Source organism: Phyllostomus hastatus, unplaced genomic scaffold (assembly GCF_019186645.2).
Source record: "Phyllostomus hastatus isolate PE091 unplaced genomic scaffold, TTU_PhHast_1.1 phas_scaffold_78, whole genome shotgun sequence".
NCBI lineage: Eukaryota > Metazoa > Chordata > Mammalia > Chiroptera > Phyllostomidae > Phyllostomus > Phyllostomus hastatus.
Window position 1 is genome coordinate 93,618,847 of NW_025334041.1, and position 27,915 is coordinate 93,646,761.

At 39.5% G+C, this 27,915-nt stretch overlaps 1 protein-coding gene and 1 pseudogene across 2 annotated transcripts in view; one reads left to right on the forward strand and one right to left on the reverse strand.

Moving 5' to 3' along the window:
* Positions 1-6,294: 6,294 nt before the first annotated feature.
* Positions 6,295-27,915, forward strand: part of USP34 (ubiquitin specific peptidase 34) — a 220,397-nt gene continuing 198,776 nt past the window's right edge. For both annotated transcript variants that reach the window (XM_045827191.1, XM_045827192.1), the window contains exon 1: positions 6,295-6,436. In XM_045827191.1, the coding sequence (XP_045683147.1) occupies positions 6,394-6,436 (43 nt within the window). In that variant the 5' untranslated portion in view covers positions 6,295-6,393. The remainder of the gene's footprint in view (positions 6,437-27,915) is intronic.
* LOC123811172 lies at positions 24,947-27,039 on the reverse strand (annotated as a pseudogene).

Here is a 27,915-nt window from a genome sequence, read left to right on the forward strand (position 1 = left end):
TCCCTCCCTCCCCAATTTCCTATCTCCAGTATTCCATCAGTGTTTCTTGAGATAATATAAACTATTTCTACCTGTGTCCTTGTTTCAGGACCTGCTTTGGATAGAATACAAACCAAGAGAGGCCATTATCACCTTTCCTCATCCTTCCTGTCTTTAAAGATCATAGTTGGTGCTGTAGTGTCTATTTTACAACTAGTAGGTGACAAGCCAATATGTGTAGTAGAAAATCAACTTTGGTTCATATCCTTGAGCCACTCCACTGTTAGGCCCCAGACTCTCTATTACTGCCTGTGGGTCACAAGAGAAAAACAAACCCTATTTGTTCAAGCCATTCTTAATTGAAAATAAAAAAAAATTTCACTTGCAGTCCTACGTGTCCCTGATTCAAGTAAACAGAAATAATTACCAACTGTAGTAAAAGCTGTAAAGGAAATAAACCAAGTACTGTGATACCTTTAGGATAAGTGACTAGACATTTCAAAATTACAGAGCATATCTTACGAAGAAACATTCCTCAGACTAGAGCAGGGAGGTTTTTTTATTTTAGAAATCAAACCAATGTGGTCTGACTGGAAGAACAGTAATGTTAAAGACTGGGGAGATGTTGGGGGAAGGCCCAAGTAGAGATTGAGTGTCCCAGCCCCATATCTGAGCTGGTTAGAGCATCATCACCATGCTCCTGGATTGTGGGTTTGATTCCTGGTTGGGGCACATGCACAAAGCAACCAATGAATGTATATGTGGGTGGCACAAGAAATTTGTTTCTCTCCTTTCTCTAAAATAAATTATTTGAAATGCAGGCAAGTTATTTAATCCATCTTATTTACTTATTATGTTTTAGATTTTATTTGTTTTTAAACAGAAGGGAAGGGAGGGAGGAAGAGAGGGAAATATCAATGTGTGGTTGCCTCTCCCGACTCTCCCACTGGGGATCTGGCCTGTAACCCAGGCACATGCCCTGACTGGGAATCAAACCAGCAACCCTATGGTTTGCAGGCTGGCACTCAATCCACTGAGCCACAACAGCCAAGGCCCAATTTATTTTTAATAAAAACAAGGTTGTCTGACTCAATCATCAGAGAAGTGATATAACCCAATTTATGTTAAAAAGTAATCATTCTGGCAATTTAAAAATCAAACAGCAGTTGACATGACTGGGTGGTGTGGAGAGAAATAAAATAGCATAGCTGCATTTCTAATAATGGCCCTAAAGTCCACAAAACAGTGATAAGTGTGGATGTGAGGGAGAGGAGTAAATTGTGCAGTAACTCTGGCCTCTAATGTTAATACCAGACTTTAACCCCCAAATCCAGAGACAAAAATCATGTGTTCAATAGCAACTAGAATGTTGAGGACAAATCATTTTTATAGCAATATTAATTTTTCAAAGTTGTTTATGCTGGGCTGGTTTCCAGGAAAGTACCGAGAAATATACTATAATTATACTACAAACTTGAAAATTAGAAATTTCAGATTGTACATTTTACTCAAAGCATAATTCTACCACTAGATGGTGACATGTATACAAAATATTGAAAAGTCATTATCAGTCTTATAGCTATAGATGTATGGCAATTGCTGACTACTGGTTTTAAAATTAATTTATAAGCCTGATCCTGATGGGTGTGGCTTAGTTGGTTAGGTGGTGTCCCACAAAGTGAAGTGTCCCTGGTACATGCCTGGGTTGCAGGTTCAGGCCCTGGTAGGGGCCCTCAGGAGGGGCAGCCAATTGCTGTTTCTCACCTCTCCTTCCCCCATCTTTCTAAGAACCACCAACTAAAATATTTTTAAATAATCAATTTATAAGAATTTAGGGGATGTTAGAGATTCTGTTCTATTGCTTTAGAATGAACACCTTTCAAGCACATTAAAAAGTCGCTGTTAACACATATACCAAGTTAGTACAGAGTGAAGTCAGGGAACCTTTTTATTAGCTTCTATGCCTTTATCTTTTGATAAGCAGCTGAATATAGAGAAAGGGTTGGTAAACTACATCCCATAGGCCAATATGACTAGTTACAGGTTTCTGTGTGGCCCATGGGCTAATAATTTTTACATTTTTAAATGGTTAAAACAAAATGGAAAAATAGTATTTTGTGATACATGAAAACAAACTTAAAATCTGTGTCCATAGTGTTTTGGAGCACAGTCACACTCAATATATATTATCTACAGCTGCTTTTGTGCTTATAGAGTCAAGTAGTTATGATTAAGAAATTGGATGGCTTAAAAAGCATGAAATATTTATTATCTGAATCCTTACGTAAGTTTATTGAGCCCTGAAGTGACAATTGAAGAACAGTGATCACATATGGGAATAATTCTCTAGATTCTCAAATCATTTTTAAGTACTTATTTTGTTTAGAAGAACGGAAAGGGAGGGAGAGGGAGAGAAACAATGATCAGTTGCCTCTTGCACACATCCTGACTCAGGTCAGAATCTGCAACCCAGGCATGTGCCCTGACCAGGAATTGAACCAGCAACCACTTGCTTTGTGAGATGCCCAACCAGCTGAGCTGTACCTGTCAGGGCTCAAATCACCTCAAACCCAGCATCATTTCACAGAATTTTTAAAAAAGATTTTATTTATTTCTAGAGAGGGAAGGGAGGGAGAAAGAGAGAGAGACTAACATCAATGTGCGGTTGCTGGGGGCCGTGGCCTGCAACCCAGGCATGTGCTCTGACTGGGAATCGAACCTGCGACACTTTGGTTCACAGCCCACGCTCAATCCACTGAGCTACGCCAGCCAGGTATTTCACATAATTTTTTAAAGAAAAAAAAACTAGGAAGCAACTCCTTGTTAAAAAAATATTGAAAGGTCAGAATATGTAGTAGTAGTAGTAGTAGTCCTATTTTCAAGAATTGTTAATGGGTCCTCTGTGGTCATAAAAGCACGGTTGACAGATTCTTAATTACCCAAAGAATACCTGCATCACTTAGAAATGTGGCTTCAAGTAATGAAAATCTAAGAATGGATTGAGGAAAAAGGGATTTTTCTCACATAAGCAGGGTGTTGACAACTGCTCAAGATGTATCAGCAACCTACCCACACATTATTCTGCATTATCAACTTTATAGTTGACACTTATCTTGTTTGTGGTTTCATTGTTAAAAAAATTAAAATGGATGCTGTGTTATTTTGTGTATTAAGAATGTTCCAGGCAGAAAGTAACTAAGGGTTAAGGGGCACATCTGCTGTATTTGTCTCTTTTTAAGTAGGAAGGGGCAATTCTTTTCAAGAGACCCACTCTGCAGATTTCTGCTTACATTTCATAGCAAGAATTGAAACATATGGTCTGCCCTAGAGAAACCATACCATGATTCATTTTAAATCTATAACATAAGGGGAGATACCCCCAAACCAGAATTTATTTATAAAATATTGTATATTTATTCTTATATATTTAAACCTCAGTCATTTTCAAAGTACTCTTTATTAGATGCAATACACCTATCAGGACATTTTTTCCACTGCTCAAAACAGTTTAAGAACTCGTCGATTTTGATGCCTTTTACCTCTTCTGCCATTTTTTGTTTCACCTCTTCCGCACTGGCAAAAATGTTTCCCTTTGAGGACTTTTTTCATCGAGGAAACAAAAATGGTTGCTCAGAGGGTGACTGGGTGAATAGGGAGGGTGGGGCATGGGGGTCTTGCTTTTTCTGGTCAAAAACTGCTCAAAATTCAGCATGTATTGTCACCTTGGAAGAACCAGTCACCTGTTTGCCACAGGGGCTTTTCTCCTGCAAATCATGACTGTAACCTTCTCAAAACTTCCAGATAAAAACTTTGGTTGACTGTTTCACCCACCCAGAGGAAAAATTTCAAATGTACAACCCCTTTCACATTAAATAAACAGATGATCATTGTTTTCACGGTTGAATTCACATGTGTGGGGAAGTGGCAGTTGAAGATTCCTGTTTCATTTCAGGGTTGTAACTGTAACACCAAGATTCACCTCTGGTTACAACTTTTGGAAAAAAAATCAGGGTCAGCCTCCAACTGCTCCTTCAAAGCATAGCTCATAGCCGAGCCATTGTCTCTTTGTTCAGGCATGAGCAAGTGAGGCACAAGTTTTGCTAAAACTCATTTCATGCTGAGTTATCACAGAAAATTTGCTGACAGGAATTCCATGACACCTCAATCAAATCTACAAGTTCATCAGTAGTCCAGTGGGGGTCTTCCAAGATGGCTTCACGAACTCTTACCACATTTTCTTCAGTGTGGTTGCTCGAAGAATGCCCAGAACAAGGTTCATTGTCAATGTACATTTTGCCTCATTTAAATGAGACAACCAACCATTCATAAACTTGTTTTACTTAAAGCAGCTTCTTTGTAACTGTTTCTGCCTCATTTTTCCCCAACAGGAAATAAAACTTTACTGCTGAATGTTGTTTGTGTAAATTACCCATCATAAAATGGGCAAATGCATTGAAAGTCTTCAAAAAAAAAAAATTCACTGAAACCGAATGCAGCCTCTCACAACAGCCAGCTGGAACACAAAACAGATGGGTTCCTAGAACACTCATCTAGTGGGGAAGCCTGTACTACAAGGGGCCCGCCCTCCAGAAGATAATTCTGGTCTTTTTTTTGGGGGGGGGGGGGCTTCCTTCTTGAGACCGAGGTCTCTCCTCTGCCACCTGAAAAATAAATAAACATAAACCACTTGGGTTTGCAAGTGTTCCTATTGGAAGGGGTGAGGCGTGGGTAGGACATTAGGTGGAGGATGCATGCCACAGAAACCCAAATTTTGTGGAAAAGATGGGGAAGGAAGATGATGTCAGAAGAGCTCTACAGTTTCTAAGGAGCTCCTGCTCATATTGAGCCACTTAAAACACGATGGGCAAAAACTTCACAGCATCAACTTCAAGCAGCAGAAAGGCAAATCCCAGGATGGCGGTCCTTGCATGGGGAGGTGATGGTGTGACGAAACTGCGACAAAATTTATTAAAGAATCACTACTTACTAGCTGCTCTGGTTACAGTTCTAAAAATATTACACCACCCACCTTTCGGACTTTTAGTCACATCTTTAACCACATTGGGTACAAAAATCAGTGAGGAAGATATAAGTGCAGGTTTAAGGAAAATTTTCCCAAAGTTAACAGCAAACTTCAACTGAGTGGGCACTCTCCACCTTCCCTTCACCTGTTCTTCCTTTCCGTTTCCCATCTTAATACCCTTTTAAAATTGCTCTTCCCTGAGAAGCGTAATATGCTGTTTCGGGTGGCGAGTTGTAGATGGATCAATTCGTGAGGGGCCCTCTGGCGTAAAAAGAAGATTCCAATGTGAACACTCCGCCATTTCTAATCACACCAGATGCGTTACTGTTCGAGGATGGATGAACCTTAGGGGACTAAGGGTAACAAGGATGCAGGTTAAGTCGACACTGAGCTGTTCTATTCTTACGAACCTCGGCAAGGAAAGGGCCATGTACCCTAATCTAAGCTGCAGCATCGTTCCGGATCTCCATTAACACCGCTCCCCGCACCCCCCAAATCCTAAGCGCGAGGGAGGGAAGACAAGTGAGAAAGCGGCACCCATTCTAGTTGGTGGATCCGGAGAAAAAATAGTGAAGCTCAGGGGCGGGAGATAGGGTGGCGCAAGTGACCCGGCGCTCGCTGGGCTTTGGGAGCCCACGGAGTGGGCAGCCGTGGGCGACGCCGCGCAATAGCGATCCGCTTGGTGCCTCCGCCATCTTCCCCTACTTACCCGGACTCCCCCCGCGACAGCGCTGGCTTCGCGTTTCCCTTCCGGCCGCTGACAGAGATCCGGGCTGGGCGGGGTGGGCGAGCGCGGAGAGGGGGTGGACCGAGGGCGGGGAGGCCGGACGGAAGAGGAAAGGGAGGGCAGCAAGCGGGCCCCGGCGGTGTGGAGCGTGCGGCGTGTGTGCGGCGGAGAGGTGGGAGGGCGGGAGGCGAAGAGAGGGCGGGAGGCGGAGGAATGAGAGCGCGAGGCGCTTCTCTTCGGCTCCTTCCCCCGGACGGAAAGAGCCGAGCGCAGCCCGAACGCTCTATTAAAATGGCGGCGGCTTCGGCGGTGGCCGCGGCGTCTGGTCGGTGAAGTGACTCTGCTGCTTCTCTTCCCACCCGCCCCCTCCCTCCCTCTCCCCTCCCCCCGTCCTTCCCCCCCTTCCCCGCCGCCGGCGCCTCCGCGCCCCTCCGGCCTGCGTACCTCCCCTCGCCCCCCTCCTCTCCCCCGCCCGCTCCGGGGACCGCCGGCCCCCTCCCCCATTCTCCTGCTCTCCGCCCCGTCCCCGCCGCCGCCAGCCCTCGTTGCCTCCCCGCCCCGCCGGCCGGCCGGCCCCCTCCTCCGCCTCTCTCCCCTCCCCCCCGCCGGTCGGGATCAGTCAGTGCGATCCGAAGCGGGGGAGGGGGGGGGCGGCGGCCGAACGATGTGCGAGAACTGCGCAGACCTGGTGGAGGTGTTAAATGAAAGTAAGTAGCCGCGGTGGCGGCCTGTCGGGGTGCACGGTTTGGGGTCCCCGCGTTTCTCCCCGGCCTCCCCGAGCTGCCGCGGCCTGCGGCAGGCGACGGCAGAACCGGGCGGCGTGCGGGCCTAGCGCTCCGGGAAGGTGAGCGGTGGCGCGGCCGTCGCGCCGCCTCAGGCCCAGCCTTGCCGGGTTACCTGGGCGCCCGTAAGGGGGCCGCGATGGAGCTGCGGTCAGGCGAGGCCTGAGTGGTCTCAGCGCTCGGAAAGTTTCTTTATTACAGGTGTCAATTAACGAGGGCACTAATGAGCCTTCGCCTCCTTATGCTACTGGGAAGGTGAAGCGAGGTGGGATCCGGGAACCAGGCTTTCCTCCGCAGCCCGGACCCTCCGACCCTCCCGCCTCCCTCTTTGATTTTTAGAGTGGTGTTGAGGCCTCTCTTACCTGTTAATTTTTTTCCATTAAGCTCCCTGGGAGGAGATTGGTGGCTTTCCCCTCCCTTGGGAGTGTATGTGGGTGTATTAAACCCTTCTGCCAGCCCTTAAATACTTGAAAATGAACTGTGGTATTGATGATTGGAACCTTCATACCTATTTTTAAAATTAATTAGTGATGCTTCTTAAGTGTACCATTCGTTGTTTTAATGTTAAATTCTGTTATATTAAGGAGAGTATTGTACCACAAATACCATCCCGGGATAGTCGTGGCCTATCTCCTGGAATAAAAGGCCTTATTCCTTTACTTATTATTATTAAAGAGATTATGTGCATTGATTTTTTTCTAGCCAGATTAAAATTTTTTATTTCCATCCCTTGTAAGATGGTATTTTGGTTTAAAGAAACTAGATATATTGCCAGTTAACTACTTCTGGGCCCAAAGGCCTAGTTGGACTAGGTGAATTAATGGAAGGTTAATATGCAGAAACTTGATTTAAGGAAATGCTCATTTATCAACAATTTATGTGGGTTTTGGATTTGTGTTGTGTGTGATATTTTGAAAGACTTTCAAACTACCTCTTTCTAGTATGATTCATTAAAACAATTGACTTATAAAATGTATCTTCTTGTTTGTGTTTGAATTTTACTTTATGTGTTTGAATTTCACTTTAATGACCAAAAGCAATAGTAAAAGTGGAAGGGTATTTGTTTTACTTTCAGCTGAGTATTTGCTTCCTGACAGGTGGAAGCACGGTTTTGTCTGTCTTCAAACTATATTTTTCAATATTTGTGCCATTCTAAGTTTTTCTAGAATTTTAAGGTGAAATTTCTAGAAATTTCTAGAATTTTTGTTTTTATTTTGAGATACATTTATTTTGAGATTATATTTATTTTGAGATACTTTTCAATATTTGTGCCATTCTCAGTTTTCCTAAAATTTTAAGGTTAGTTTTTGTTTTGAGATACATTTATTTTGAGGTGCAGGTGGTTTGATACACTGAAACATAAGTTCTTATAAGTCTTTTAGAAAACTGTATTCTCTATCATAGATAAAGTTATGGGGTTTGGCCTTACTATTCTGAAATTGGAAAACGAATAGGTTTGCTATGTAATATATTAGGAAAAACTGCTTTAATAATTTTGTTGGTGCTTTTAAAATTATTCTCAACTAGGGGAATTTTAAACATAGCATCTAAAGAAACTGAAGTTAGTCTTTATTATCTTTTGAAAAGAGACATAATGAAAGGTTCTATTGAACATTATTTGGGAATCCCCTAGGACTCTGTTTAGAAGCACTCAAAAAGGCAGCGAATTTATGGAGAGTTAGAAATAGTATGGAGAACTAAGTAAAATTTAGTTTTCATTAAGTCTCCCTGACAGTAGATTGTCTTCCTTTACCTTTAAGTAAATTGAACAGTTAGTTGAACTAGGTTCACAATATCTGGCCATGCAGACCCTCTAAGAAACCTCTCTTAATGAACAAATAAAAAGGATTTCTTATTTGTGTATGAGCCAGTGATCTCTAAAAATACTTAGACAGTTTCTTAATATTTCCTTTAAGGCTGTTTTAAAAATTGACTCCTAGAAACAATCTCACAATGATACTTCCTTTTTTTGTTTAAATTACTTAAGCAATTTTATTTGTAGGTTCTACTGAGCTATCACAGGTTGCTCCTCCCCTGCCTGTAGTTGTTTAGAAATTGTTTTCATTTTTCCTTTGTATAGTTGCTGCATCTCATTTACTAACATTTATCCATGGCTGAGTAGGAGTGTGATTGTTGGAACTTGATAAAACTTGTTGAATTGAAGTAGTTTATATATCTTTCTTGTAATCTGGCTCACAATAGTTATTACGACTTTACTTTCTCCACCCCAATAGGTTGTACAAAGATGAACATCAATTCATCCTTGATAAATTCAGAGTTAAAGTACCAAAATAATGTGCTCAGAATTCATCTGTCAATAAAAGTCCTCGTAAAGGTTAAACTAAGAGAAGAAATGAAATTTTCTGTATATTTGGGTGTTATGTTTGAAGTTGATGTTGAAAAAGAATTATTTTAAAAAAATTAGAAGAACCTGTTTCTTTTAAAATTTACAATCTCTGCTCAAACTTAAAGTCTGCCTGGACACACCAGTAAATGTGTAATCTAAAAACTTTGTGTTTTAAATGAAAGGGTAGACATAATGTGGATAGTATAGCTTTATATCTGATATGCATAGTTTTTGATAAGTTAAGGACTTGAGGTGAAATGTTTATTTTAAAATATGGTAGCATATAATGTAGTTAAAATAAAAATTGGTGGCAAAAGAATGTAAATAGCTGTCTTTTGTTCTCAGTTTTTGATGGGAGTATTAGTATTTCCAATTATACATCTATTCTTGCTGAGAATCTGAAGCTATAAAACTCTAACCATGGAACATATATACATGTAATTTTGCCTGGAGGTTAAGGCTAAGGACCCCATATTAAGGACTCCCTCACCCCGTTTTTTAATGTGGTCTTGACAGATATCCTAAAACTTGAAATTACATTTCAAAATAGCATTTGGCTTTAGTGTTAGGAAAAAAAAATCAACCAACAATACTAACATTTGAGTTCCCATTATCGTTTCAGTGCTTTGTTTTTTATAAGGAAGACATTTTTAAAAGCTTGAAATGTGTTGAGTGAATTTTGCTCTTCTTCCTTTCTGGGATTGCATTTAGTTTAGGAGGTAATTTTAAGTGTATATTCCTGTGCTGGTTGTGTGGATTTTGTGTGTTTGGTGCTTTTATAGCTGTTTTATGAACCAGTTCACTAAGTCCAAGATATTTCTGGATGTCGATGAGAAGTTGGAGGTCTGAAGTTACAAGAGCAGAATGAAAATGGCTTTAAATGTACATCAGTCTTTTAAATTTATTTGTATGTTGTGGATTTTATTCTTTGTGTATGTTGAGTGATTTACAGTTTACCATTTGTTTAAAATAGACAAGTCATTTGTTGTTCCTGACTATCCTTTGAGATGTGCCAGAGCAAGTATTGGTGCCTCAGCTTTAAAGGTGAAGAAATTGAACCTCAGAAAGTCTTAAGTGGTTTGCAAAGGATCATCTGTCACTTGCTTAGTTAGTAGCCATATCAAAGCTAGAACTCAAGATACTCTATCAGTAATTGTAGAATAATTCTGTTTGCATTTTATTTTTAAAGCAGAATATTTTATTGAGTAATTTGTGTTCAGTACTTTATCAGTTCTTTGAGGGTAGGTACTCTTATCACCCTTTTCAGATAAAGAGAACCAAGGCTTAGAGTTTATGTAACTTGTATAGAGTCACAGAACTATTTGTTGGAGCCAGGATTTGAACAAGGCATAATCCCAGGTCAGACTAAAAAGCCTATACTCTTTAACAGTTATGGTATGCTGTATAAACTAGATGATCTAATTAAGTGGAAGACATTATTATGAATGAGTACATTGTTTGGAAAAATAGAAAATTACTATATTTTTATGTATTTTAACATTCAGGTGTAATTCTATGGTAATTGTAGTAAAAATTTATGGTGATGAATGTAGCTGAATGGGAATCTATCTCCATATTGTCAGCAGTGATCCCTTTAAAACGAACTACACATATCTAGGGTTTTTTTAAGATAGGTACACAGGCACAAATACAATATCTAGCTTGTTTCACCTAACATTATGTTTGATCATCTCCCTTATTAACTTTTAAAAACATATTTTTGTCTGTATAATATTCCCATTTTGTATACAATTTGATATTTTCCCATTATTGTATGCTTGTTTCCAGTTCTCCCATAGTATAAATAATGCTGCAACCCTGACCATTTGGTTGGGTTTTGTCCTGCAAAGTGAAAGGTCACCGGTTGATTTTTGGTCAGGCACACACCTGGGTTGTGTGTTCCTTGGGCACTTAAGAGAGGCAGCCAGTTGATGTTTTTCTCTGACATAGATGTTTCTAAACCCTCTCTCCTTCCCTTTCCCTGTCTCTAAAAATAAATAATAAATAAAATCTTAAGAAAACATTGCTGCAAATGATCATCCTATATGTAAACATATATTTTAATCCTCACCTGAGGATCTGTTCATTGATTTTAGACAGAGAGAAAGGGAGAGGGAGAGAAAGAGAGCAAAAGAAAAAGAAAGGGAGGGAGGAAGGAAGGAAGGAAGGAAGGAAAGAGGGAAGGAAATGAGTGAGAGAGAAATATTGATCTGTTGCCTTCCATATGTGCCCTGACTGGAGATTGAACCTTCAACCTTTTGGTGTATGGGATGATGCTCCGACCAACTGAGCCGCCCAGCCATCCCACTTTCTTAAACCATCATAGCTCTTTATTGCCTGGAGAATATTCTTAACTACTTAGCCTGGCATATATATATCATGGCACAGTTTGGCCCAAACTCATCTCACTTTTTTTTTTTTTTTTGAGGCCTTCTGAAATCTTTCAGATCTCTCTTAAAATTACTTATACTCTTTAGTTTAGAATACATACTTAAGTAATAGGCCATTTAAAAAAAAATTAATGTGAATCTTTCTTGCTGAATGGTGAATTCCTTAAATTCAGCTGCCATGTTTATTCTTTTCCCAGTTCTAGTATAATGCCTTTTGGAGAGTAAATGTTTAATAAACATTTTAGTTAATGAAAAGTTGTGGTAGAAGAATGTGATTATCTAGCAGTGTTTTTGGACCTGTAGTCAGTCAGTAGTGATTTAGATATGAGAGTCTCTGGCTGAAGTATGCTGTAGTTGTAGATTATACCATATATACTGCTTTTTATTACCTTATTCATAAACTAGTAGGTATATGCTTATAATAAATATCTGTCCTAACCAACTATGTTTTAAATTAATAGACAATGCAAAAAGGCAAAAATTAGTTCTCTTTCTACATAGGAAGTGAGATTTGGGTCTTTGGGATGAAGTTTGGCTAAATTACTTTTATTTAGGACTTTATATGCCAGGAAAATAATTGGGCTTTGCATTTTTTTTAAAGATTTTATTTATTTACTTTTAGAGAGGGAAGGGGGGGAGGGAGAGAGAGAGAGAGAGAGAAACATCAATGTGCAGTTGCTGGTGGTCATGGCCTGCAACCCAGGCATGTACCCTGACTAGGGATCGAACCTGCGATGCCTTGGTTTGCAGCTCTCGTTCAATCCACTGAGCTACGGCAACCAGGGCTGGGCTTTGCACTTTAATGTGGTTAATACCTGTTAATGTTATTTTTCTCTTAAATTCCTTAGAAATTAAAAATTTCTAAGTAATCTATAGTCTCCAAATGTAGATTACTTAATTTAGAATTTATGTAATATTAACTTGTCCTCGTCTTGCACTTACCTTACTGTGTGGTAGAAGACAGGTTCTCTTCCTGCCCTGGCCATAACCTCTACTAGAGAATTAACCTTGGTTGTAGCCCCTGGAAGACTGTATTATTCCCAAACCATCGCTGCTTGGATTACAGGTAGACTCCTGACCTATTTTTCCTGTCAATATTTCAACAAAAGATCCAGGTAACTGGAGTACATGAACTAGAGTGAGTGTTTTAGCAAGCGGATGTGAGGGAGACTAATTGCAGAAGGGAATTGGGGCAAATTTGTGGAAACAGTTGACATTGAAGTTTCATAAAGAGGTAGAAGATAATACCCTGGTGGCTTTACAGTCTTGAAGCTAAAGCTCCTTTTGAGGTGTCTCTCCTGTGCATACCATTTGAGTTAGAATGCAACCAAGAGTTTCAAATCTAATATTACCCTTGATGAGCTCTTTTCTATCGGAGATTTGGTATATACTCTTTAGCTGTGAGTGCTTCATTATAATCTGGTTTAGGTTTTTTGAAGTGTCACCTGTAGTATTTGGTGGCAGGAGAAAACTTAAGGACTCCTGTCATTGATTACTTACTTCCTTACCAGGGTGTTTAGCATTTTTCCAAAGAAAATAGCTTTGCCTTTTCTCATTTTTTAAGAAGGATATCTGCTTTTTTAGAACAAAATCGAATAGGACAGGAAATAGTAAAATTAGAATCTGAAACTCTGCTTACCAAAGAAGTAGTTTGTTATGGTGAACGTCTCTTAAGTCATTCTTTTCTCTTTCCTCAGACACACTACTTTATGTCAATAAACTAATTACAGTTCACTGCATATCATATTTATTAATAAGATGTAGACACCTTTCCATGCTTATATGCACTTAAATTATAATTTTTAATGCCTTAAATGTAGTATTCCATTACTTGATCACACTATAACTTAACCAATCCTCGACCGACAGGTGGTTGGGTTGTTATATGTCTTTGTGCAATTGTGTGATTATCACCTTGAATATGTTGAAATCAAATTGCTGAGTTGCTCATTCAGCATATCTGGGAGGAAATCTGGCAATAGGATAAAACTTAAGAAAAATAAATTTGTCTTCTAACATCAGAGCATCAGTGTGGAGGCTTCATAGTCTTAAAGTGTTTGCTTTGACTTCTAGATTTTGTGGGTCTGATTTAGCAGTGTTCGGCTTCTAAACCACCTTAAGACAAAATAGGGTTTTTTTTTTGTTTGTTTTTTGGTTTTGAATTCTGGGTAACTTTGGTGCCAGATTCATGAACCATATTTTTTTTTTTTTAGAGCAAGGTTCAGGTTTTTAAAAAAAATATTTTTATTTATTTATTTTTAGACAGACAAGAAGGGAGGGAGAAAGAGAGGGAGAGAAACATCAATGTGTGATTGCCTCTTGTGTGCCCCTCACTGGGGAACCCGGCCTGCAACCCAGGCATGTGCCCCTACTGGGAATTAAACCCATGACCCTTTGCTTCACAGGCCCGCGCTCAATCCACTGAGCCTTACCAGCTGGGGCTTATGAACCATATTTTGATTATTGATAAAGACTTAGTAACAAATGATGAATATGAGCAAGTAGTAAGAGTACTAGATCAGAATAAATTGAAACTTAAGAATATGCTTAAGACAGTAGGGCTTTTTAAGTTGTGTTCAAAATAAAATCGGTAAGGGGCAGTAGTCAGTAGAGTGGTATAATAGAGTATGTGGTTAGCAGAATGTTGTTTTACTCTAATAGCACTTTGTTTCCATTTTCTCTTCTAAGAGGAGTCCCCAAACTGACAGGATAAAACATGTATTAAGAGGAAATCTAACTTCCAGATTGATGAGGAATAATGAGAATACTTGACAGAATCTGATGCTATCCTTGTGAAAAAGATGATATGTATTTTTTTTGTCATCCTGGAGGGACTTGATTGATAGCAAGCCACACGATCTTGTCCTTAATTCTTTCCTCTTCAGGATTTTCAGTAATGAGACTTGGTTTATAAATTTTTCCTTGGAATGGAATTGGCCCTGTTTCAAGGGAATGTGGGGCACCTTGGAATCTTTTCTTCCTGTTTCAAAAAGAAAAGCTCATTTTGATCTGTTTTATTAATTGGGGTGTAAGCCTGAAAGCCATTCAGAATATTATATGGATGCTCACAAAGAACACAGCATGCAATGCTTAAGTATTATAAGCATTGTGCCCAGGTTACAGGAGGTAGTAGTGCAGTGCTTGTGCAGTTGAAATAGTACTGTGTTGAATTATGTACAATACCATGATGATAATCTACTTCTAAAGCTATTGTAATTTCATAATTCTTCACTGAACCTCAAAAAGTGAGAAATAGAATGACTTTTTTTATTAATTCTCTTTTTAAAAGACTTTATTTATTTAGAGAGAGGGGAAGGGAGGAAGAAAGGGAGAGAAACATCGATAGGTTGCCCCTTCCCCAAGTATATGCCCTTACCAGGAGTTGAACTGGTGACCTTTGGTTTGTGGGACGATGCCCAACCCACTGAGCCACACACTGGCCAAGGCTAGAATGAATTAAAAAAAAATTAGTTATTGTATCCTCGCTCAAGGACATGCTTACTGATTTTAGAGAAAGGGGAAAGGGAAGGAGAGAGGGAGAGAAACATTGATATGAGAGAGAAACAGCGATTGCTTGCCTTCTGTGCACACCCTGACCAGGGATTGAACCTACAACCTAAGGTACGTGCTCTGACTGGGGATTGAACCCACAGCCTTTTCGTGCATGAGATGTCGCTCCAACCAATTGAGCCACCTGGCCATGACCATGTTGTCTTTTAAACATTTATTTTATTATATATTTTTAAAAGATTTTATTTATTTATTTTTAGAGAAAGGGGAAGGGAGGGAGAAAGTGGTAGAGGAACATTGGTGTGTGAGAGAAACATTGACTGGCTGCCTCTTGCACATGCCCCAACCAGGACCAAACCCTTAACCCAGGCATATGTACCCTGACAGGAATCAAACTGGCAACATTTCACCTTGTGGGATGACACACAGCCAACTGAGTCACACCCATCAGGGTCGTGCTGTCCTTATTTTTAGAGAGACACTTGCTTATAGAATTTGGGAAACTCTTGAAAAACTGTTAAAACAACTATGGAGAGACTTATTCTGGCCAAAGTGGATTAGTCAAAGTTTCAAGGAAGATGGAAAGTTGAACTGGACCTTTAACTGCTTGGAATAGTTGCTGTGAATGTGGGGAGTAGAACAGCATACTATGATTTGTGAGGCTCTGTGTGACATCTAGCTACTGCTAACCTTGTTCTTTGCTTGTTTTGCCTTTTTTTAAATTGATGTTCTTTGCTGCCACTGAGCCTTTAATGTATGCTTGGAGTGTATCACCTTCCTGTGCCTTCAAATCTTGACTTAAATGTTATTTTGTCAGAGAGGCCTTTTTTTGAAAATCCAATCTAAAGTAGTTCTGGTTCTTAACCTTTATAGCACCACAGTTTAGAATTATGCATTTATTTTTATTTACTTGTTTAATGTCTTTATTTTACAAGGCCGGAAGTTCTTTGATCACAACTATCTGTTATATTAACTAACTTACACAATACCCAACATACTAGGGTTAATACTTATTTGTTAAATTGTATGGAAAAATATTAAGATCACTGTAGGTGTGTAGTGTGTAATGGTAGAGAAGAAAAGGGTAGGCTGGATGTGGTGGTTTTCCATGTTTTCTCAGTTTTCTTGGCTACTTTCAGATACTGTTGTTTCTTGCTTTTGTGATGTTCTTCTTACTACCCCCTCCATAAAAAGGTACTTCATTTCTTCCTTCTTTTTAAAGATTTACTTATTTTTAGAGAGAGGGGAAGGGAGGGAGAAAGAGAGGGAAAGATCAGTGTGTGGTTGCCTCTTGTGTACCCCCAAGTGGGGACCTGGCCCACAAGCCAGGCATGTGCTCTGACTGGGAATTGAACCAACGACCCTTTGATTCTCAGGCTGGCACTCAATCCACTGAGCCACACCAGCCGGGGCTCATTTCTTGACACCTCATCTTGTCAAGTTTTTAAAAACATTTTATTTGTGGGTGTTCCTTGATATTAACATCCTTGGGTTAAAGCTATGATTGGGAATTACTTTTGAACCAGTTAGGAATCTGTCACAAGGACCTGTGAGATAAACCAGCCCAAATTGCAGAAACAAAAGGATTTTTTAAATGTATAACTAAGCATTTCAGGTGTGGACTACTCTTAATCTATGGATTCATAACAGCATCAAGACTTCATTTCTGTATAGCTTGCTCTGCTGTGCTTCCTTGGTTTTAACATCAGTTTGGGCCTTTTCATGGTAGCAGAAATGCCTGTTGCACCATCTTTATACCACTATATTTGGAATTATACTACAGAGAGGAAGAGAGAGAGAATCTCTTTAGAAACATACTATACGACTACGAAGAAGCTTCTTTTCCCAAAACTTTGATAGTAAATGGTACTTATTATGTCATTGGCCTTATTCCTGAAAGAGTTCAAAGAGTATGGGTTTTGATTGGCTTAAACTGATTATGACCCATTCCTGAAGCTGATCCCACCCAAACTTCATAGCTAAAAAAGGTTGGTGTTTCTCAAAAAGAAATTTGGCATTCTGTGGCCATGAGGAAGATGAAGTTGTTTCTTGTCAGCAAACACACAGGTGTGTAGTAGATTGTGCTACACTAGGAAGAACATTTTTTTTGTAGTTTTACAACTTTTTTTGATAATCAGTGGTTAGTTCTCATCCACATTGGCTGTATGTAGATTTTTGAAAGTGGCGGCAGGTACATAGGTAACCAGCTTACAGAGTTTTGGTGAATCCTCATGTTCTCTGGACAACTGAATGGGACAGTATGGGACATTTCTTTTTACTTTATTTATTTATTTTTAATTCTCACCCAGGATATGTTTATTAAGTTTTAGAGGGGGGAGGAGAGAGAGAACACATTGTTGTGGGAGAGAAACATTAAAATATTAGTGTTTATTCCTGTGTATTCCCTGATGGGGGTCAAACCTGCAACCTACTATGTGCTCTGACTGGGAATCAAACCCACAACCTTACGTGTATGGGACAGTGCTCCAACCAACTGAGCCACTGGCCCAGGGCCAGTGTGGCACATTCAGTATTCCTTTGACCCAGACACCTTTGTTGAGCTTGGTGTCAGTGTATAAATCTGGGGTTCCCATCTCTTTCATGGCAGATTTTGGGATCTCTTTGAGTGTCTGAATAGCATGCTTCTTGGAGCCCACTCTTTGGACTCATTGGTGACTGTTGATAGTTCATTCTCTGGTCACTTCCTCATTGTTTGAGGGAGCCATTCTATTGGGCACAGGTTTGAAAATTAAAAACCATTAAACATTTTCTTTAATATTTATTGATTTTAGAGACGGAGGGAGGGACAATGCTCTATCCAACATACTACACAGCCAGGGCCTGAAAACCATTTTTTAAAAAATTATATTAATCCCAATACACATTTGTCAAAGCCCAAATATATTTATTTATTTATTATTTATTAACTTTTTAAAAAGACTTTATTTATTTATTTATTTTTGAGGGTTTGTCATATATGGACTTTATTATGTTGAGGTACTTTCCTTCTGTACCCATTTTATCTATTTTTTTTAATTTATTGATTATGCTATTACATTTGTCCCTTTTCCCCCCTTCCCTCCCCTCCACCCTGTACCCCCTCTCCCACCCACGTTCCCCCCCTTTAGTTCACTTCCATGTGCAATTCTTATGAGTTCTTTAGCTTCTACCTTTCCCGTACTATTCATGCCCTCCCCCTATCTATTTTCAACCTACATTCTATGCTACTTATTCTCTATACCTTCCCCCCCTCCCCTCCTCCCACCCCCCTGTTGCTATCCCTACATGTGCCCTCCATTTCTGTGGTTCTGTTCCTGTTCTAGTTGTTTACTTAGTTTCTTTTGGTTTTGCTTTAGGTGTAATTGTTAATAATTGTGAGTTTGCTGTCCTTTTACTATACTTGTCTTTTCTTTATCTTCTTTTCTTAGATAAGTCCCTTTAGCATTTCATAAAATAAAGGCTTGGTGATGATGAACTCCTTTAATTTGACCTTATCTGAAAAGCACTTTATCTTCCCTTCCATTCTAAATGACAGCTTTGCTGGATAGAGCAATCTGGGATGTAGGTCCTTGTCTTTCATGACTTGGAATATTTCTTTCCAGCCCCTTCTTGCCTGTAAGGCCTCTTTGGAAAAGACTTTATTTATTTTTAGAGAGGGAAGGGAGGGAGAAAGAGAGAGAGAGAGAAACATCAATGTGCAGTTGGTGGGGGCTGTGGCCTGCAACCCAGGCATGTACCCTGACTGGGAATTGAACCTGCGACACTTTGGTTCGCAGCCCTTGCTCAATCCACTGAGCTATGCCAGCCAGGGCTTGAAAATCATTTTTAATGCTACATTTACTAAATTGATTATTTTGTATGTTTTCCTTAATCCTTTACATTTAAATACTTTTTTCAATATATAACAAAAATACTGAATGTTTAACACATGTAAAGAATTGTGTGGGACACTGGTAGGTGTAGAAATACATTTCGGTGTATAGCTTCCCTTAAGAAAGGTTAGAATCCAATACAGATGAGGCAGTAGGATAGTAGTTGAGGGAGTGATCTCTGAAATCTGACTGACCTGAATTCAAGTCCTGTTCCTGTCATTTATTAGGTGTTTGGCTGTGGTTAAGTTCCCTTACCTCTTAGTGTCTTCTTTCTTATTTGGAAATGAGGATAATACCCTGAATACTCTCCTGATAGGGCTTTTGTGTGGATTAAGAATGCAGTCAAGTCTTAACAATGCCAGCATAATAAATATATAAAAAATGCCCTGGCTGGTGTGGCACAGTGGGTTGAGAGCCAGCCTGTGAACTGAAAGGTTGCAGGTTCGATTCCCAATCAGGGCACATGCCTGGGTTATGGGCGAGGTCCTTGGTTGGAGGCATACAAGAGGTAACCAATTGTTGTTTCCCTGCCTCTCTTTCTCCCTACTTCACGTCTCTATAAAAAAATAAATAAAAATCTTAAAAAAAAACAACAGTATGAGAAGAGAAATTTCATAAAGTATATGTAGCTGAAGCACAATGGGAGGAATTTAGTTTTTGGTAAGATTGGATGGAGAAGTCTGTGGAATTGATAGAATTTAAGTTGACCTTTGAGCAATTTAAAAAAAATTGTTGGAATTGGAGAAGTAGTTATTTTAGTAAACATTTTATAGGAAAAGTGAACATAGTCTTTTTTGAAACTTCACAAAGAGTGGTCTCTGGTTTTTTATTTCCTTCCATTTTTTCTAGGACTTTGCTTTTCAGCTTTTCACAATTTCCCTCTAGCATCTTAACTTCTCAAGTTTCTGAAACCTGGCTTCTGCTTTTGAATAAAAACTATATTGTCACAGATCACCAGTGGCCTCCTATTTACCAAAGCAAATGGAGAGGTTTTCTCTGTAACTTTTCATATTGACCTATTGGATTTCCCTTTTTGTTTCACTAAATGTGTATACACACACACACACACACACACACACACACACACACACTTTTTTTTTTGCTAATGGATATAATATACGTGATCATTGTAGAAAGCTTAGGAAATAGTGACATAGGACTTCCAGTCAGGTAGACACACTTTGCCTTATCGCACAACCACAAAAAGAATTACACCTAAACCTCAAAACAAATAACACCCAGAACTGTCAGGAAATCCAACTATATGGAAGTCTCACAACCGAGGTTTCAATCCTTTTTTTCTTTTTTGCCTTTATTCAGATGATTCTAAGATATTTATCTTTCATCTATCAATGATGTATCATGTTTGTTGATTTGTGTATGATGAGCCATCCTTGTATCCCAGGGAGGAATCCTAGTTTAATCATGGTATATGATCCTTTTAATGTGCTATTGAGTTTGGTTTGCTAGTATTTTATTGAAGAATTTTAGCATCTATATTCATCAGGTATATTGACCCATAGTTTTCTTTCCTTGAAGTATTTTTTTCTGGCTCTGGTGTCAGAATAATGCTGTCCTTGTAAAATGAGTTTGGGAATGTTCCCTCCTCTTCAGTTTTTTGAAAGAGTTTGAAAAGGATTGGTGTTAGCCTTTAAATGTTTGGTAGAATTCACCATTGAAATGTTCTGGTCCTAGGCTTTGCTTTGTTGAAAGGTTTTGATTACAGATTCAATCCCCTTACTTGTTATTGGTCTGTTCCGATTTTCTGTTTCTTCATGATTCAGTCTTTGTAGGTTGTAGGTTTCTAGAAACTTACTGTTTTAGGTTGCCCAATTTGTTGGCTTATAATTGTTTTTAATAATCCCTTATGATCTCTGGTATCAATTCTCATTCTTCAGTTGTCTGCTCTTTCATTTCTGATTTTATTTTTTGAGTGTTCTGTATTTTTCCCTTAGTCTAGGTAAAGATATGTCCATTTAAAAAATCTTTTCAAAAAACTAGCTTTTAGTTTCATTGGTTTGTTTCTTCTTGTCTCTATTTTTATTTTTGTTGTGATTTTTGTTATTTTGTTTCTTCTACTAATGTTGGGCTTAGTTCTTTTTCTAGTTCTTTGAGGTGTAAAGTCAGGTGTTTGAGATATTTTTTCCTTAATATTGCATTTATAGTTTCTCTCAGAACTATTTTTGCTGCATACCATAAGTTTTGGTATGTTGTTTTTATTTTTGTGTGTCTCAAGATTTATTTTTTGATTTTTTAAAAAAATTTATTTATTTTTAGAGAGGGAAGGGAGGGAGAAAGAGAGAGAAACATCTGTGCGGTTGCTGGGGGCCGTGGCCTGCAACCCAGGCATGTGCCCTGACTGGGAATCGAACCTGTGATGCTTTGATTCGCAGCCTGTGCTCAATCCACTGAGCTACACCAGCCAGGGCTTTGATTTCCTTTTCACAGCTTTTTTGATTCATTGGTTTTTTAGAAGTACATTAAGTCCGTTAAAATCCACATACTTCTGAAATTTCCAGCTTTCCTCCTCTTACTGATTTATTTTTATTTTTATTTATTTTCTTATTTTTTCAAGATTTTGTTTATTTATTTTTAGAGAGGGAAGAAAGGGAGAAAGAGAGAGAGAAACATCAGTGTGCGGTTGCTGGGGGTTGTGGCATGCAACCCAGGCATGTACCCTGACTGGGAATCGAACCTGCGGCACTTTGGTCAAATCCCTCGCTCAATCCACTGAGCTATGCCAGCCAGGGCTACTGATTTGTTTTATATAGCATTATGGTTGGAAAAGATACTAGGTATGATTTCAATCCTATATTTACTAAGGCTTGTTTTGTGACCTAGCACATGGTCTCTCCTGGAGAATGTTGTCTGTACACTTGAGGGGAATGTGTGTTCTGCTATTGTTGGATGAAATGATTGGTATATGTCTGGTAGGGCCCTGTGTTCGAAAGTATTGTTGAAGTCTGTTATTTTCTTGCTAATTTTCTGTGTGACCTATCCATTGCTGAAAGTGGGATATTGAAGTTCCTTCCTATAATTATAATGTTTGTGTGTTTCTTTTGATCTATTAGTATTTGCTTAGTATATTTAGATACTCTGTGTTAGGTGCATATGTACCTATTGTTGTACCCTCTTGATTAATTGAATCCTTTGTCATGTATGACAAGAGACTTGGCCTAAAGTCTTTTTTTTTTTTCTATTATAAATAAAGGTTTATTTATTTTTGTGAATGTCTTTCTTTTTGTGTCTATCTGCATGGAATCTATTTTTCTGTCTCTTCACTTTGAGCCTATATGAGTCCTTAAAATTGTAGTGAGTCTTTTGCAGGCAACATCTAGTTGAATCTTGTTTTTCTTTTTTTTTTTTTAATCATTGCAGCCTGACTGTGCCTTTGATTAGAGAATTTATGTCATTTACATTGCAAATAATTGTTTATAGGTAAGGACTTGCTACTGCCGTTTTATTGTTTTCTGGCTGTTTTGTAGTTCCTACTTTTCCTTCTTTCCTCTCTTGCTATCTTTCTGTGTGAATTAATGATTTCCTTAGTGGTATGCTTGGATTCCCTCCTCTATCTTTTGTGTGTCTACTGTAGGTTTTTGCTTTGTGGTTACCATGAGACTTGCATAAAATATAGATAAGATAGTCCATTTTAAGCTGATAACAACTTTGATAGTATACAAAAACTCTTTACTTTTTTACTCTTATCCCCAATATGTTCTGTTTTTGATAGCACAGTTTACATCTTTTTATTTTATGTATCCACTAATCAATTATTATAATTATAGTTAATTTTAATTGTCTTGTCCTTTAACCTTTATGTTATAGTTAGGTAATTGACATACCACCATATTGTTGCAGTAATAGAGTATTCAGGATTTGATTTGTACTTTATCAGTGTTTTGTATTTCACATGGTAATTAGTGTCCTTTCATGCCAACTTGAGACATGCCTGTCAACATTTCCTTTAAAGCAGATCTGCTCTCTCCACATTTGTCTGGGAAAGTCTTTATCTCCTTAATTTTTCATTAATTTCTGAAAGGCAACTTTCCTGGTAAAGTATTCTTGGCTGGCAGTTTTTTTTTTTCCAGCACCTGAATATATCATCCTATTATCTCTGGACTTGTAAGATTTCTGCTGAGAAATCTGCTGATTGCCTTATGGTGATTTTCTTGTATGTAGAATTTGTTTTTCTCTTTTAAATAGTTTTATTGTAATGTGTATTGGAGTTTTCTTGAGATTATACTTTTTGGGAACTGTGAGTTTCATAAAGTTGAATGTCCAGATCTCTTCCCAGATTTGGGAAGTTCTCAGATATTTAAAAACATTATTAATTAATTAATTTTTTCGAGAGAGGGTAAGGGAGGGAGAAAGAGAGGGAGAGAAACATCGGTTGGTTGCCTCTAGTATGTACCCTGACCAGGGACTGAACCTGTAACCCATGCATATGCCCTGACTGGGAATTGAGCCAGCAACCTGTCACTTTGCAGGATGACACCTAATCAACCGAGCCACACTAGTTAAGGCTCCTTGAAGTCTTGAGTTGCTGGTTTTGCTTTGAAAGAAGCAGTTACCTTACTGACTGGCTTTGGGAAAGACCTACCTTCTGTCAGCTGTTAGAAATTGAGGCTTTCTCGGGCTTTTATGTGGATATACCGGCTCTTCATTTCCTATACTCCCTTGGAGGGAATTTTTAAGATTGTATGCTTTCTCTTGATCATGCAGAGCTAGGTTGAGTGCTGACAGCCTCTGGTTTGCTTTCCCTAAGATGGTGCTGAATTCTCAAGTTTGTATTCTTTCTGCCAGTCCTGCAGAGTTGGGACACCTTTCTGCACATGCTCACTAGCTGTCTGCAAAGGCTTGCTCATGTTGCTCTTAAGGGTGCACTCAGGGAGCCAGCCATGGGGATGAGAGTGTGTGTGTGGGTGAAGTATATGGATGTAGCGTGTACCTATTTGCCAATTGGGAGCATCTTCAGACAAGGTGGCTTGTGGTTGGGTGTCCTGCATTGCATTTAGTATGATCCATGTACTCTTTTCTGTTCTCTGAGAGTCCTGCTACTCCCTGCTCCCCACTTATGTAGTACATCCCAAGATTCTATAGGGTGAGAAAAAAAATGGGTCTCTTTGGCAGTATAACCTGCACAACTGGGGAAATTGGGCACTTACTCACACATTCTCATTTCACCTGTGGGAGCAATCACAGACTGAGAAGATCTTTCTTGGCACCGTTGAGGGAAGGGTGTCACAGGTAAAATGAAACTATTCCTTTTACCCTCTTCAGTGTGTCCAAACTTGGACTTTTTTTTTGTTCCAGTGGTGTGCTGAAACTTTTCTGCTGGACTCTCACACTTGGTTGTCCATGGGTGATTTTTAAAATCAGTGTTTTTGGGAGGAAGGTGGTAGGAAAACTCTTATCTTTCTATTTTAATGACATCATTCTTTATTGATGTGTTTTATGCCACCCAATCTTAGATTTGTCTTTTATATAATTTTATTAAAATGAAAATAGCCCTGGCTATTGGTTGGTTTGGCTCAGTGGATGGAGTGCTGGCCTGCAAACCAAAGGGTAGCTGGTTCAATTCCCAGTCAGGGCACATGTCTGGGTTGTGGGCCAGGTCCCCAGCAGGGGGCGTGTGAGAGGCAACCACACATTGATGTTTTTTCTCCCTCCTTTCCCCTTTCTAAAAATAAAACAAATAAAAAAATGAAAATAAACTTTGTATACTGTAATATTTGTATGTCATTTCTTTCACTTAGCATATAGTTAACAATTTTTCCATGTTTCTAATTAGTTTATCAGTAGTCAGTGGCTTTTTTTTAAATTTTTCAAATCTACTTTTCTTTTCCTCTTTACACACAGAACTTCACACATTTTTTTTGCAGCTGTAAAGTCACTTTGTATTTGTCAGTTACCAATTAAAACTTTCACCCCTAAAACTTTTCTGGCATCAAATATGACAGTTAACCAATGTTAAATCTATAAAATATTTACATGGCACAACACATTAAGCTTTAGACACTTGGCAGTTAAACCACATAAAAATAGGATAAGTCACCCATTTTCAGAATCAGATGTTCACAGGCCCTATCTGGTGACTGTACAATGATTCCCAAAGGCAGCAGAGGCAACAGGCAGTTACTTCAGGGGACACTGAACACTATAATCTGAAAGCATATTATAATGTTGTTACCCTAGTGTCATGTAGCACTTCATCTCTCTCTCAGGTGGTTTCATAATTCTAGAATGTTAGATCCAGCTGATAAAAAATGAAGACAGACAACACAACATTTACCCTGTGGACATATTCTAACTCCTACTATGCACGCATTGTGGTTTTGAATGCATCTTGTCCTGAAAACTTGTCACAGTCTTCATGGTTTTTCAGGTTGGGTGGTCTAACTGTAACTAAGCAGACAGGGGCCTGTTCTCATGGCACCTTGATGTATGACCCAACAATTAGTATTGGAAGAAACAGGTTTTTATTTATAATATTCTAACCTTGTGGGTGCTGAAAGCACTTACACTCGGAGCCCTGTTCTTCCCTGAAACCCAGCACTTCCCTTGCTCCCCAAAAGGCTAAAGCCAAAGCCAAGACCAATAGTTCTCATATCCTTATCTATGCTTAAGCCAGCTGTGCAGTCTCTCAGCAGCTATCCTTCAGGATCTGGGGTAGGTTGTCATCAACCTCCATGTTACAGTCCAGGAATACATGTGCTGTGTTACAGTGCATCTTGGTGAAGTCCAGGAAAGGCACAAGTACTGAGTCCAGATAGGGTCCAGGTCTGCAAAGCAGCAGGTCAGCGTCTTGCAAGGCAGGGTCCTTGATGGCTTCCGAATCAGCTAGAGCAGGCATAATCAGAGCAGCAGTGTGTCTCCTTCCTTACTCTACGCCGGGCCACAATGCGGGATCCTGACTACAAACTACATAGCTGCTTGCTTATTCCTCCCTTCACATGGCAGCTACATCATCACTCTCCTTCCTCATGCTTCCCTGCTTACTATGCCCTTTCCAAACCGCATGGAAGCTCCCTCATGGCTGCCTAACCTTAGTTTTAAGTGCTGATGGAGGGCTTCCTACATGACCTCCTATGCTGCTCCTCCCACGATGAGCTACATTGCCAGTTTCACTGTGCTGTTTTAAACACCTTCTCTCAGCTGCCATCCTTAGGGCACAAGTGAGACTCAGTGACCCAGGGGCTCCACCTCCCTGCCTCTCACGCAGGTGCTGTACAAACCCCTGGCTTTATCGCAAGTCACTATACATTCTGAAAGTCATATACACACCTTTTGTGCCAGGGTGGAAGCACAGCTTCCCTTCAGGAAAGACATGGCTATCCGCTTGTCATTGTAATGCAAAGTATCTCCCCTCTTCCCATTCCCCAACCAAGGGCTATTGGGGGGGGTTTCTGTGGATCCCCTTTGCTCTGCACCCCATTACACAACATTCTTGCACTCGACTGTTACTTCTTTTGGGGTACTGCTAGCACCAAAGCCAAGCTGGATAGCAACTAATGGCTCTAGATAGCCTACATGCAGTTTCTTCCCATAAGATGGAAAATATTTATTTATTTTCTTTTAAAGATTTTTATTTTATTTATTTTTAGAGAGGGAAAGGAGGGAGAAAGAGAGAGAGAGAGAAATGTGTGGTTGCTGGGAGCCATGGTCTGCAACCCAGGCATGTACCCTGACTGGGAATCGAACCTGTGACACTTTGGTTTGCAGCTCTCGCTCAACCCACTGAGCTACACCAGCCAGGGCTAATATGGAAAATATTTAAAGTCTAGATTTCCCAGGGAAGGATAAGCTGATGGAGTTGTGTTTCCACTCTTAGAAATAAAGCATTCTATCCTCCGTTCTCCTTGAGGCTTTAATCCAGTTATTTTATTCATTTTCACAAGAATACAGTGTTGTCCACTGGAGTAACCAGAGTCAGAATCATCAGCTCCACTGCATTCTTGAAATAAGGCAAGAGGAAACTGACATGCTTTGTAAACTGGATCTTTCTGTTCAGAGTGTTCCATCAGGATAGACTATGAGATTCTTCTGTTCTTCTAAAGCATATGGCTTTGAAATTTCTTAAGTTCTTCAATGTGCCCTTTATAGGACTGTGGTTCAGACATACTGAATAAATACTCCAACACCAACACTGGTTTTGGAAAAACTGTAAGTCCTGGACCTAGAAATCAAGTCACAATATTTTGGAACCTCATCGTTCAGAGTCTGAAGCATAATCCACATTGCGAATGTGAAGAGTGTAGTCAGGACCCCACAAAAGACTAGGTAGAAAAGCAAGATCAAATGTCAGCTCTTAGTGGAGTGTTTCATGAACTCTCTCTTGGTTTGGTTGTAGATGAAGAGCTTCCTCTTGGCCAGGTTCTGGTTGAAGGACTTCTTGTCCTTCTTTGTCATGGTGTGTGTGCCTACTGCTAGGGGAGCGGTGGCCCCAGGGGTGGAGGCAGCACTGAGGTGGGTTCAGGCTCAAGCAGCGCAACTCCTCACTGCCGTGCTCACTTCAACCAACTACGCTGTGCAGAGCTGGACCACTAGTCTCATGCTTTCTGTATCAGTAGTCTGTGGCTTTTAAAAAAAATCACTGAATAGAATTCCATGTGTAGATATAGTATAATTAAAAAAAAAATCAATCTCCTCTTTGAACTCTTGGTTTGTTACTAGTTTGAGGTTCTTTTATTTTTATTTTATACGCATTTTCTCATTGCTTTTTGAGAGAGGAAGGGGGAGAGAGAGGGAGACATATCCATGTGAAAGAGAAACATTGATTGTTTGCCTCACATATGCACCCCGACTGGGGATTGAACCTGCAACCTAGGCATATGCTCTGACTAGGAATTGAACCTGCGACCTTTCTATTTACCAGACGATGTTCCAACCGAGTCATACCAGTCAGGGTTCTAGTTTGAGGTTCTTTGAATAAATTGTTGTTTTGTTCATTTTGCTTTTCATGTTTGTGTGGTTACCTGCCTGTAGTAATTCTGTAGATTCTGGCTGCTCTGCAGTTTGTAATCAGTGATGTATCCATTCATTATTTAAAAAAAATATATGTATATACTTTCTGCTTATTTTTAATTTATTTTTTTAAATTATATTTTATTGATTATGCTATTCAGTTGTCCTTACTTCTTTGCCCTCTCCACCCAGAGCCCTTTACTTCCTCAGTTAATTCCCTCACCATTGTTCATGTCCATGGGTCATACTTGTAAGTGCTTTGGCTACTCCATTCCCTATACTGTGCTTTATATCCCCATGGCTGTTCTGTAACTATTTGTA